This window comes from Rhinopithecus bieti, unplaced genomic scaffold (assembly GCF_001698545.2).
Source record: "Rhinopithecus bieti isolate Rb0 unplaced genomic scaffold, ASM169854v2 scaffold_20892, whole genome shotgun sequence".
Classification (NCBI taxonomy): domain Eukaryota; kingdom Metazoa; phylum Chordata; class Mammalia; order Primates; family Cercopithecidae; genus Rhinopithecus; species Rhinopithecus bieti.
In genome coordinates this window covers 2437245-2449814 of record NW_016810602.1, presented here as the reverse complement: position 1 = coordinate 2449814, position 12570 = coordinate 2437245, and the positions used below count along the sequence as shown (strand labels likewise).

The window sequence follows — 12570 nt, the reverse complement described above, 5'->3', positions numbered from 1 at the left end:
CAACTAAACATCAACCCCCACCCAACGGAGTCTCATTCTGTCGCCAGGCTGGAGTGCAGTGGCATGATCTCGGTTCACTGCAACCTCTGACTCCCAGGTTCAAGCTATTCTCCTGCCTCAGCCTTCCAAGTAGCTGGGACTACAGGCGCCCGCCACCATACCCGGCTAATTTTTGTATTTTTAGTAGAGACACGGTTTCACCATGTTGGCCAGGATGGTCTCGATCTCTTGACCTCATGATATGCAGGCCTCGGCCTCCCAAAGTGCTGAGATTACAGGCATGAGCCACCACACCCAGCCTCAACTAAACTTTCACAGAAAAAACCAAACTTGTCTTTTCCTATTCATGTTTGCACAAATTTTAATTAAATTTTATAATGTAACAATTACAGTGAGTAGAAACAGGTTTGAGAAGAAGCTCACTGGTTTCTGATAAGGATAAAGTAAAGCGGTGGGAATGGAAATGTTTAGGTGTTCGAGAGAGTAACCAATACACACTGTGAGGCTATGGGCACTGGCAGGGTGTTCTACAGAGGAAATGAAGATCATCGGTGACTCTAGGAAGCCAGAGAAGTGTGATCAGATGAAGAGAACTTCTGCTGTAACTGAACTATAATCACTGAGGGTTCTAATCTGTTACATACACAGAGAAAAAGAAAAGGGCAGAGAATGCTCACGAGGCAGAGCTACTAAGAAATTGTCAGGGAGGGCAGGGCGCGGTGGCTCACACCTGTAATCCCAGCACTCTGGGAGGCCGAGGTAGGCGGATCACGAGATCAGGAGATCGAGACCGTCCTGGCTAACATGGTGAAACCTGTCTCTACTAAAAATACAAAAAATTAGCCAGGCATGGTGGTAGGCACCTGTAGTCCCAGCTACTCAGGAGGCTGAGGCAGGAGAATGGCGTGAACCCGGGAGGCGGAGCTTGTAGTGAGCCGAGATCATGCCACTACACTCCAGCCTGGGCAACAGAGCAAGACTACTTCTCAAAAAAAAAAAAAAAAGAAAGAATAGAAAAAGAAATTGTCAGGAAGTAAAGTGATAGATTTTTGCTTTAAATTCAAATAATTACAATGAGAAATTACAACCAACCACAGGTAAAATACTGGCTAGCAGAAGAATAAGTGCAGGCAGAGCTGCTCGGAGTACATATAAACAAGCAAGTGAGTACAGACAAGTGAACCAAAAGCTAGCCAGGTGGAGAGAGCTGGGTGTTGGCATCTTTGTCAGTTATATACTAAAGTGCTCACTTTTCTTTGTGTATAAAATATATGTGAATATATGAGTATATAAAATACATGTGAATATATGTATGTGAATATATTACATATACATATGTATACATCTATTACTGTCATAGAACAAAATCTATGCTGTATGTACTTTTCATAGTTCCATTATCTTTCTGACTCCTGCATATTTTTCCACTTCTAGAAAGCTAGACGAGGGGATAGGTATGAGCCTCCCCATGGCTACCCCAGTAACCCACAAGATACTCTACTTTTTTGTCACAAGCTTTAACCATGGACATTTACCAGGATTTCATCCTTAGAACTGGACTTTTCAAGATCACAGACAGATGGCCACCCAGCCCTGTTTGAGGATTCCAGTGGCTAGAAGTCCCCTAAACCATCTGGTGGCCTATTTATTCTGTGGTCAGACCACTTGAACTGTAGAAAGTCCTTCTCTACTTGGGGCCAAAATCTGCCTCCCATAATTTGTTCCCACTCACCCCAGCTCTGTTCTCTGCAGTTACTGTGGATAAGTCAATGCCCCCTCCAATGTGACAACACACAAATACTTAATTACTATGTCCTAAATCTCTCTTCCCGGCTACTGTCCCCAGTTCCTCAGAGGACAGGGCTTTTAGAAAGGTCCATATACAATAAGAAGGGAAGCAAGCACTCACCACACTTCACCATTCCCACTTCATAACACTTCCGAAGTCGGCAGGCCTGGCAGCTCTTGCGCCGGTTTTTATCGATTGTACACTGATTTGTAGCTGGACAAATATAATCATTATGGCCTATAGCAGAGTGGGGGGGAAGAAAGATTATTGATACCATCTCTTGGTTAAATCTCTTCCTGGTCAACAACACTGATAACACTTTCCAGCTGAGAGATAGGGGACATCTTCTTAATGACCAGTATAGGTACAAAGGCAAAGTCAAGCTACATTGACACCTTGTTAATGAGTAAAGGAGACCTAGGAACATTTCAATATCCTGGTTTTTGACTAATATGTTATTCTCTGCATATTCTTGGAATTCTCAAAAGAGAGATATAAAAATATATCCTTTAGATATGGAAAATTAGACAGTAACATTAAATTGATTTGCTCCAAGTCACAGAACTCAAGAGTTGTAAATCAAGCCATCAAATTCAACTTTTTATATTCTTTTACATATATCCCTCTTTTGGGTTTAATACAATATTTTAATGGGAATTCATAGTCAAAATAACAAAAGGAACAAATAAAGAAATTAGCAATCTAAATAATGACAGAAAGTACTGCTATTGACAAGAGTTGTGGTGGATTACTGTTCTCAATTCTTCATTCTCTCCCTCGGCCTTGCGACCATGCAGTGTACTAGAGTGGGCAGAGAGTAAACACTTCCCTACCAATTGATGTTGGGCTTGACCACAGGACTTTCTATAGCCAATGATATATCAATAAATGTGCTGCTCCAACCGTTTGGCTTGGCCTCTCGAGCTCCTGTGAGGTAGCCACTGGTCCAGGAAGAACGTGGGGACATGTGGAACAGACCTGACCTCCCCAAAAGCCCAGAACCAAGTTTATGAAGTAGAGTTACTCTAAACAACTCAAAGACATAGAAGTACAGAAAATAAGACTCATTGTAGTAAAATCCTAAGAGTTTGAACTTGTTAGTTATATAGCAATCTCTAAGACAATGATACTCTTAATTCTTTTATGCAAGGAAGAGCTAAGAATATTTACATTTCAAAAATCGTTTCAGATGCGGTACGAAGAACCAATGAGAGGCAGCAAAACTGATGAGGCCATGAAACCAGATGACAGCCTGCTATATTTGTGCAAATGAGAGAAGATGTCTGGACAGGGTATTGGTAGGGAGGATGAGGACAGCTACATGGGTCTGAGAAAGGGTTAATAGAAATTATAATAAAATAGATGAAAAGCAAAAGTGAAAGTGAGTAGGGCATTTTGATGCCTTTCTAATAAACAATATGGCCTGAACATCTTACATTAAGCCTATAACGAAGCAGAATTTCAGAGCGGAGAATAAATGAATCTCAAAAATAAATGAAATGAGCAAGTCATAAAAGAAAAAAGTTGCAAAAGAATATGTAGGAGAAGACATGAACACAAAGTTCAAAAACAGAGAAAATGAACCTGCATTATTTAGGGATGTATGTGTAGGAGGCAAAACCACACACAGCAAGGAAGGCAGAAAGGAGGACTGTCCCACCTCTGCAGGGAGGGAAGCGGGTGTGGCAGGAGGGACCACCCAGAGAGATTCTGGGGAGCTATTATATTCTATTTCATTGTTTGAGCACTGGTTACACAGGGATTTGCTTTATAATCATTCTTTAAACTGGACATGGTACATGCAGAATTCTACACGTTAGCATACAATGAAAAGGTAATTTTTTTTTTTTTTTTTTTTTTTTTTTGAGACAGACTCTTCCTCTATTGCGTAGGCTAGAGTGCAGTTGCATGATCTCAGCTGACTGCAACTTCTGCCTCCTGGATTTAGGTGATACTCCTACCTTAGCCTCCCAAATAGCTGGAATTCAGGCACCCACCACCATGCTCTGCTAATTTTTGTATTTTTAGTAGAGATGGTGTTTGGCCATGTTGGCCAGGCTGGTCTCAAACTCCTGACCTCTGGTGATCCGCCCGCCTTGGCCTCCCAAAGTGCTGGGATTACAGGTGTAAGCCACCACAGCTGGCCAGAAGAGGTAATTAAAAACCTAATTGTAACTCCAATCTTGAAACAGTCTTCACAGTCTCTTATATCTACATGAACCTCTCATGTTGCAAAGAGATATCTGCACTTTTATGTTTGTTGCAGCATTGTTCACTATAATGTAAGCAAAGAAGATGTATATGAAGTGCAATAATGTTTTTCAAGCTTTCTTAGGCTCCTTTTCTTCTATTACACTTAAATTATTAACTACACTTCATATCTTTTACTTCAAACAATAGCATCTCTAGTATGGCCCAATTTTATTAAAGTGCTTTGATCTATCTTTTTTTTTTTTTTTTTTTCCGAGACAGAGTCTCCTTCTGTTGCCCAGGCTGGAGTTGCAGTGGTGTGATCTCAACTCACTGCAACCTCCACCTCCTGAGCTTAAGCAATCCTCCCATCTCAGCCTACCATGTAGCTGGGACTCCCACTTTTCCACTCCTACTACCCTTCCTAGCCTCTGGCAACCATCCTTCTACTCTATCTCCTTGAGTTCAATTGTTTTCTTTTTTTTGGTGGTGGGAGGGAGATGAAGTCTCACTCTGTCGCCCAGGCTGGAGTTCAGTGGCGTGATCTCAGCTCCCTGCAACCTCCACCTCCTGGGTTCAAGCAATTCTCCAGCCTCAGCCTCCCGAGTAGCTGGGACTACAGGTGCATGTTGCCACGCCCAGTTAATTTTTCGTATTTTAGTAGAGACAGGGTTTCACCGTGTTGCCCAAGCTGGTCTTAAACTCCTGAGCTCAGGCAATCCACCCGCCTCGACCTCCCAAAGTGCTAGGATTACAGGCATGAGGCATCGCAATTGTTTTCATTTTTAGCTCCCACAAGTGAGAACATGGGAGGTTTGTCTTTGTGTGCCTGGTTATTTCATTTAACATCACTTCCAGTTGCATCCATGTCGTTGCAAGTGACAGGATCTCATTCTTTTTTATGGTTAAATAGTGGTGTATATGTTCCACATTTTCTTTATCCATTCACCTGTGGATGAACACTTAGGTTGCTTCCGAATCTTGCCTATTGTGAACAGTGCTGCTGCAAACATGGGAGTGCAGACATCTCTTCTATACACCAATTTCCTTTCTTTTGGGTACATACCCAGCAGTGGGATTGCTGGATCATATGGTAGCTCTATTTTTAGTTTTTTTGAGGAAACGTCAAACTATTCTCCATAGCAGTCGTACTAATCTCCATTCCGACCAACAGTATAGCAGGATTCCCTTTTCTCCACATCCTCGCTAGCATTTGTTATTTCCCATCTTTTGGATATAAGCCATTTTGACTGTGGTGAAATGGTATCTCATTGTAGTTTTGATTTGCATTTCTTTGATGATTAATGATGTTGAACACATTTTTATATACCCATTTGCCATTTGTATGCCTTCTTTTGAGAAATGTTTAGCCAGATCTTTTGCCTATTTTTTAATGGGATTATTAGATTTTTTTTCTAGAGTTATTTGAGCTCCATCTATATTCTGATTATTAACCCCTTGTCAGATGGGTAGTTGGCAGATATTTTCTCCCATTCTGTGGGTTGTCTCTTCATTGTTTTCTTTGCCATGCAAGCAGCTTTTTAACTTGATGTGATCCCATTTGTCCACTTTTGATTGGTTGCCTGTGCTTGTGGGGTATTACTGAAGAAATCTTTGCTGCAACCAATGTCCTGGAGTGTTTCCCCATGTTTTCTTTTAGTAGTTTCATAGTTTGAGGTCTTAGATTTAAGTCATTGATCCATTTGGACTTGATTTTTATATATGGTGAGAGGGATCTAGTTTTATTCTTCTGTACACGGATGTCCAGTTTTCCCAGTACCATTTATTGAAGAGACTTTTTCCCCAAGGTGTGTTCTTGCACCTTGGTCAAAAATGAGTTAACTGTAGATGTATGGATTTGTTTCTGGGTTCTCTATTCTGTTCCATGGATCCCTATGTCTATTTTAAGCTAGTACCATGCTGTTTTGGTTGCTATAGCTCTATGGTATAATTTGTAGTCAGGTAATATGATTTTCCAGTTTTGATATTTTGCTCAGAATGGCTTTGGTTATTCTGGATCTTTATGGTTCCATACAAATTTTAGGGTTGTTTTTTCTATTTCCGTAAAAACATCATTGGTATTTTGATAGAGATTGCATTGAATCTGTAGATTGCTTTGGGTAGTATAGACATATTAACAATATTAATTCTTCCAATCCACGAACATAGAACATCTTTCCATTTTTTTGTGTCCTCTTCAATTTCTTTCACCAATGCTTTATAGTTTTCATTGTAGAGACCTTTCACTTCTTTGGTTAAGTTAATTCCCAGGTATTTTATTTGTAGCTGCTGTAAATGAGATCACTTTAGATTTTTTTTTTCAGATTGTTTGCTGTTGGCATACAGAAATGCTACTGATTTATGTTGATTATGTATTCTGCAACTTTACTGAATTTATTACATCTAATAGTTTTTTGGTGGAGTCTTTTGATTTTTCCAAATATAAGATCATATCATCTGCAAACTAGGATAATTTGACTTCTTCCTTTCCAATTTAGATGCCCTTTATTTCTCTTTTCTGATTGCTTTAGCTAGCAGTTCCAGTACTGTGTTGAATAACAGTGGTGAAAGTGGGCATCCTTGTCATGTTCCATATAGAGGAAAGGTTTTCAGTTTTTCCCCATTAAGTATAATAGCCATGGGTCTGTCATATATGTCTGTTATTGTGTTGAGGTATATTCCGTCTATACCAGTTTTTTAGGGTTTTTATCATGAGGGGATGTTGAATTTTATCAAATGCTTTTTCAGCATCAATTGAAATTATCATATGGTTTTCAACCTTCATTCTGTTGACATGTTGTATTAAATTAATTTTCATATGTTGAACCATCCTTGCATCCCTGGGATAAATTCCACCTGGTTATGATGAAAAATCTTTTGAATGTGTTGAGTTTGGTTTGTGTTTTATTGTGGATTTTTGCATCAATATTCATTGGGGATATTGATCATATCCTTTTGATGTTTGTCTGGTTCTGGTATCAGGGTAATACGAGTCTCACGGAATGATTTTGAAACTATTCCCTCCTTCTCCTCTATTTTTCAGAATTGTTTGAATAGGATTGGCATTAGTTCTTCTTTAAATGTTTCCTAAAATTCAGCAATGAAGCCATCAATCCCGGGCTTTTCTTTGCTGAGAGACTTTTGTGTGTGTGTGTGTGTGTGAGACCTGATAACACTCCATCACCCAGGCTAGAATGCAGTAGTGCAATCTTGGCTCACCACAGCCTTGACTTCCCGGTCCCAAGCAATCCTCCCACCTCAACCTCCTGAAGAGCTGGGACTACAGATGTACACCACCACACCTGGCTTTTTTTTTTTTTTTTTTTTTTTTTTTGTAGAGATAGGGATCTCCCTGTGTTGCCCAGGCTAGTCTTGAACTCCTGGGTTCAGGTGATCCTCCAACCTTGACCTTCCAAAGTGCTGGGATTATAGGTATGAGCCACTTACGCCCAGCTTGCCGGGAGACTTTTTATAACAGCTTCAATCTTGTTACTTGTTACTGGTATGTTGAAGTTTCGGATTTCGTCATGGTTCAATATTGACAGGTTGTATGTGTCTAGAAATTTATCCATTTGTTCCAGGTTTTCCAAATTATTGGCATATAGTTGCTTATGATAGCCTCTAATGATCCTTCAGATTTCTGCAGTATCAATTGTAATGTCTCCTTTTTCATCTCTGATTTTATTTGGCTCTTCTTTTTTAAAAAAAATTAGTCTGGCTAAAGGTTTGTCAGGTTTATTGTCTCAAAAAAATTCATATTTTGTGAATCTTTTGTGTTGTTTTCTTGGTTTCAATTTCATTTATTTCTGCTTTGATCTTTTTATGAATATTTCTTTTCTTCTATTAATTTTGGGTTTGGTTTGCTCTTGCTTTTCTAGTTAAGATGCATCATTAGGTTGTTCACTTCAAGTTTTTCTACTTTTTTGATTGATATAGGCACTTAAGCTATAAACTTTCCTCTTAGTACAGCTTTCACTGTATCCTATAGGTTGTGGCATGTTGTGTTTTCATTATCACTTGTTTCAAGAAATTTTTAATTTCCTTCTTAATTTCTTCATTGACAGACTGGTTGTTCAGGAGTTTAATTTCCATGTTTGTATAGTTTCCAAAATTCTTTATTGATTTCTAGTTTTATTCCATTGTGGTCAGAGAAGGTACTTGATTTGATTCCATTTCTTAAAAATGTTTTAACACTTGTTTTGTGGCCTAACATATGGTATATCCTTCGGAATGATCCATGTGCTGAGGAAAAGAATGTGTATGTTGCAGCCACTGGATGAAATATTCTGTAAACATCTATTAGGTCCATTTGGTCTTTAGTGCAGATTAAGTCTGACATTTCTTTGTTGATTTTCTGTCTGGATGATCTGTTCAATGCTGAAAGTGAAAGTGGGGTGTTGAAGTGTCCAGCTATTACTGTATTAGTCTGTCTCTCTCGTTAGCTCTAATAATATTTGCTTTATATATCTGGGTGCTCCAGACATACTTACAATTGTTATATTCTCTTGCTGAATTGACACCTTTATTATTAGCGACCTTTTTTGACTCTTCTTATAGTTTTTGTCTTGAACTCTATTTGGTCTGTTGTAAGTATAGCTACTCCTGCTCTTTTTTGGTTTCCATTTGCATGAAATATTTTTTTCCATCCCTTTATTTTCAATCTACATGTGTCTGAGGCAGGCTGATCTCCTGAGGTCATGAGTTTGAGACCAGCCTGACCAACATGGTGAAACCCTGTCTCTACTAAAAATACAAAAATTAGCCGGGTGTGGTGGTGGGTCCCTGTAATCCCAGCTACTTGGGAGGCTGAGGCAGGAGAATCCCTTGAACCTGGGAGTTAGAGGTTGCAGTGAGCCAAGATTGCACCATTGCACTCCAGCCCGGATGACAGAGTGAGACTCTGTTTCAAAAAAAAAGTTGTTATAGTTACTGTTTTTCATTGGTTCTTCCTTTAGGCTTTCTACTCAAAATATGAGTAGTTTACAAACCACAATTAACAGTGTTACACTATTCTGCGGTTTTCTATGTACTTACTATTACCAGTGAGTTTTGTACCTTGAGATGATTTCCTATTGCTCATTAACATCTTTTTCTTTCAGACTGACGAACTCCCTTTAGCATTTCTTGTAGGACAGGTCTAGTGTTGATGAAATCCCTTAGCTTTTGTTTATCTGGGAAAGTATTTCTCCTTCATGCTTGAAAGGTATTTTCACTGGATACACTATTATAGCGTAAAAATTTTTTCCTTTATCACTTTAAATATATCATGCCTCTCTCTCCTGGCCCATAAGGTTTCCACTGAAAAGTCTGCTGCCAGATGTCGGAGCGCTGTTGTATGTTACTTGTTTCTTTCCTTTTTTTTTTCCTCGCTCTGTCACCCAGGCTGGAGTACAGTGGCGATCTCAGCTCACTGCAAGCTCCGCCTCTCGGGTTCACACCATTCTCCTGCCTCAGCCTCCTGAGTAGCTGGGACTACAGGCGCCTGCCACCACGTCCGGCTAATTTTTTGTATTTTTAGTAGAGACAGGTTTATCTTGCTGCTTTTAGAATTTTGTTTCTTTTTTATCTTTGAATTTAAAGATGAAAGATCACGTAATAAAATCATTCTAACGTTCCTATGAACAAACAAGAGAAAATGGCTAGGACATTTTTTAACTTGTACCAGCAGGTGTTAAATACATTATAACACCATAATAGTTGAAATAATGTAGAATCATGTAAAATAGTTCTTATGCAAGAATGGAGAGAGAGATCAATGGAACAGTCAAATAAAATGCTAATATACATAAGAACTTTGTATATCATATTTATACATATGTAGAGAAACAAAATCCAATGGAAACATGAAGAGATGCACAAAATCATCAGGGAAATGCAAATTAAAACCACAATGAGATGCTACTGCATACCATTAAAAGGGCAAAAATTGAAAAGACTGACAATATCCAGTTTTGGCAAAGATGTAAAGCAACGGGAACTCTCTCATACATTGTCGTCAAGAATGCAAAGTGGTCCAGCCACTTTGGAAAACCATTTGTTAGTTTATTATAAAGTTAAACATATACTTATCACACAACTAGCAGTTTTACACGTAGGTACCCAAGAGAAACAAAATCATATGTCTGCACAGAGAGATATGCATGAACACTCACAACAGTTTTATTCAAAATAGCACAAAACTTCAAACAATGCCAATGAATGAATGATCAGTGATGTATCTATACATTGCAATATTATTCAGCAACAAAAAGGAATGAACTACAGATACATGCAACAACACAGATAAATCTCAAAAGCATCATAAGTAAAAAGCCAAATTGAAATACAGTATGACATTCTCAAAAAGGCAAAACTAGAGGGACAGAAAAGAGACCAGTGATTCCCAGGGACAGGGAAATTCAGGAGAAATGGGTTGCAGTGGACATAAGCGAATTCTGGGGGGTGATAATAAATTCCCATCTTAATTATGGTGGTGGTTGCATGATTACACATATTTTCAAAACTCATAAACCCATATAATTAAAATAGGTAAATTTTATCGTATGGAAATTATATCACAAACTCAACTTTTTAAAATTGACTCCCATATTTTAAAATCAATGAAAATGAATGGATTTATTCAGTAAAATTATGTGGAGAAAATTAACTATTTAGAGATAAATACATTTGATTATTTCATTCAGTATGCCAAAATAAATTCCTTTTGAATTAAATAATAAAATGTAAAAACAAACTATTAAATAACAAAACATAGGCAAAAGTTTATATAATGCCTGGGTGTGAAAGGACTTTCTAGGCTTAAAAACTACATACAAAACTATCAAAGTTGGTAATATTTGACTATTTAAAGATTAAATATTTCTGCATATCAAAATCAGAGTCAAGTGGAAAAAATATTTGTCATACATGTAATAATAGGTTAATATATAAAGCACACAATTTAAAAGGAAAATGTCAGAACCCCATAGAAAAATGGGCGAAAGCTCTGAATAAAAAAGATAAAACAGAAAACACAAATGGCAGATAAATTTATGAGAAAACATTTACCTCACTAATAAAGAGAAGCAAATTAAAACCAAAAGATACCAATGTAGCAAGGTTTTTTCTTTTTGATAAGAGTCAATGCTACCAAGAGGTTGGTAAAAGAGACACTCATGCTACTGGCAGAAGAGCAAGTCTGTACAACCTTCTTGAGACTTGAACACCTGAAAACATGTCAAGAACTTTAAACATTAATATACTCTGATCCCATAGATTTGTTCTAAAAATATATCCAGAGAAACTATTAGAGATTTTTTCAAAACTTCATGAACAAATAAATTAACCACAGCATTGTTTAAAACTGAAAATCGGGCCGGGCGCAGTGGCTCAAGCCTGTAATCCCAGCACTTTGGGAGGCCGAGACGGGCGGATCACGAGGTCAGCAGATCGAGACCATCCTGGCTAACACAGTGAAACCCTGTCTCTACTAAAAAATACAAAAAACTAGCCAGGTGAGGTGGCGGGGCCTGTAGTCCCAGCTACTCAGGAGGCTGAGGCAGGAGAATGGCGTGAACCTGGGAGGCGGAGCTTGCAGTGAGCTGAGATCCGGCCACTGCACTCCAGCCTGGGCGACAGAGTGAGACTCCATCTCAAAAAAAAAAAAAAAAAAAACCTGAAAATAATTGATAAGATCTTCAACAATAAAGAGTTAAATAAATCTGATAAGATAGAATATTACACAGTTGTGAAACAAGTCTCTGGAAATTTAACAACAGAAATGCTTATAAGACAATATTAAGTGAAAAAGGATACAGAACTCTGTATAAGCCCAATTAATTTTGAAAAATCATATGCAAGGAATTGTTAAGTGCTACTGGTGAGCAAAATGGACAAAAACCCTGGTCCTCATGGAATCTGTAATCTGTTGTCTTGCTCGCCACTGTATCCATAGAGCCCAGTACAGTGCTCAACAAATATTTATTAAAGGAACACCAACAGGAAAGAGAACAAAAAGGAAAGGATAAGCTTGAAAAACAAGCCGTGCCTTCATCTGGACCAGACAAAGTGATGAGGTCTCTCTCCCTATGTCCTCCTTCGTCTGCGCTCCATAACCCAGGAGAGAAACAGCAGCACTTATCAGTCTGACGGCAACTCATTGTGTGAGGAAGCCAAGAAAGTATCAATGGAACAGCAAGCACAACACAGCTTCCAGTGCATTCGTACAGTGAAGGTGACAGATACATGACTAAGATATGGTCAATTAGCTTATAAATCAAGTTAGCAAGACAAGTTCAAAATCATAAAAAAAGAATGGACCAGACGTGGTGGCTCACGCCTGTAATCCCAGCACTTTGGGAGGCTGAGGCGGGCAGATTACAAGGTCAGGAGATCGAGACCATCCTGGCTAACACGGTGAAACCTGGTATCTATTAAAAATACAAAAAATTAGCCAGGCGCAGTGGCAGGTGCCTGTAGTCCCAGCTACTCGGGAGGCTGAGGAAGGAGAATGGCATGAACCCAGGAGGTGGAGCTTGCAGTGAGCCGAGATTGTGCCACTGCACTGAGCCTGGACGACAGAGAGAGACTCCGTCTCAAAAAAAAAAAGAAAA

General features: G+C 38.8%; 1 protein-coding gene across 4 annotated transcripts in view; it reads right to left on the bottom strand.

Annotated features, from left to right (window-relative positions):
* Positions 1-12570, bottom strand: part of ESR2 (estrogen receptor 2) — a 72625-nt gene that overhangs the window by 41882 nt on the left and 18173 nt on the right. For all 4 annotated transcript variants that reach the window (XM_017892438.1, XM_017892437.1, XM_017892439.1 and 1 more), the window contains one exon: positions 1910-2026. In XM_017892438.1, coding sequence (XP_017747927.1) covers positions 1910-2026 — 117 coding nt within the window. The remainder of the gene's footprint in view (positions 1-1909; positions 2027-12570) is intronic.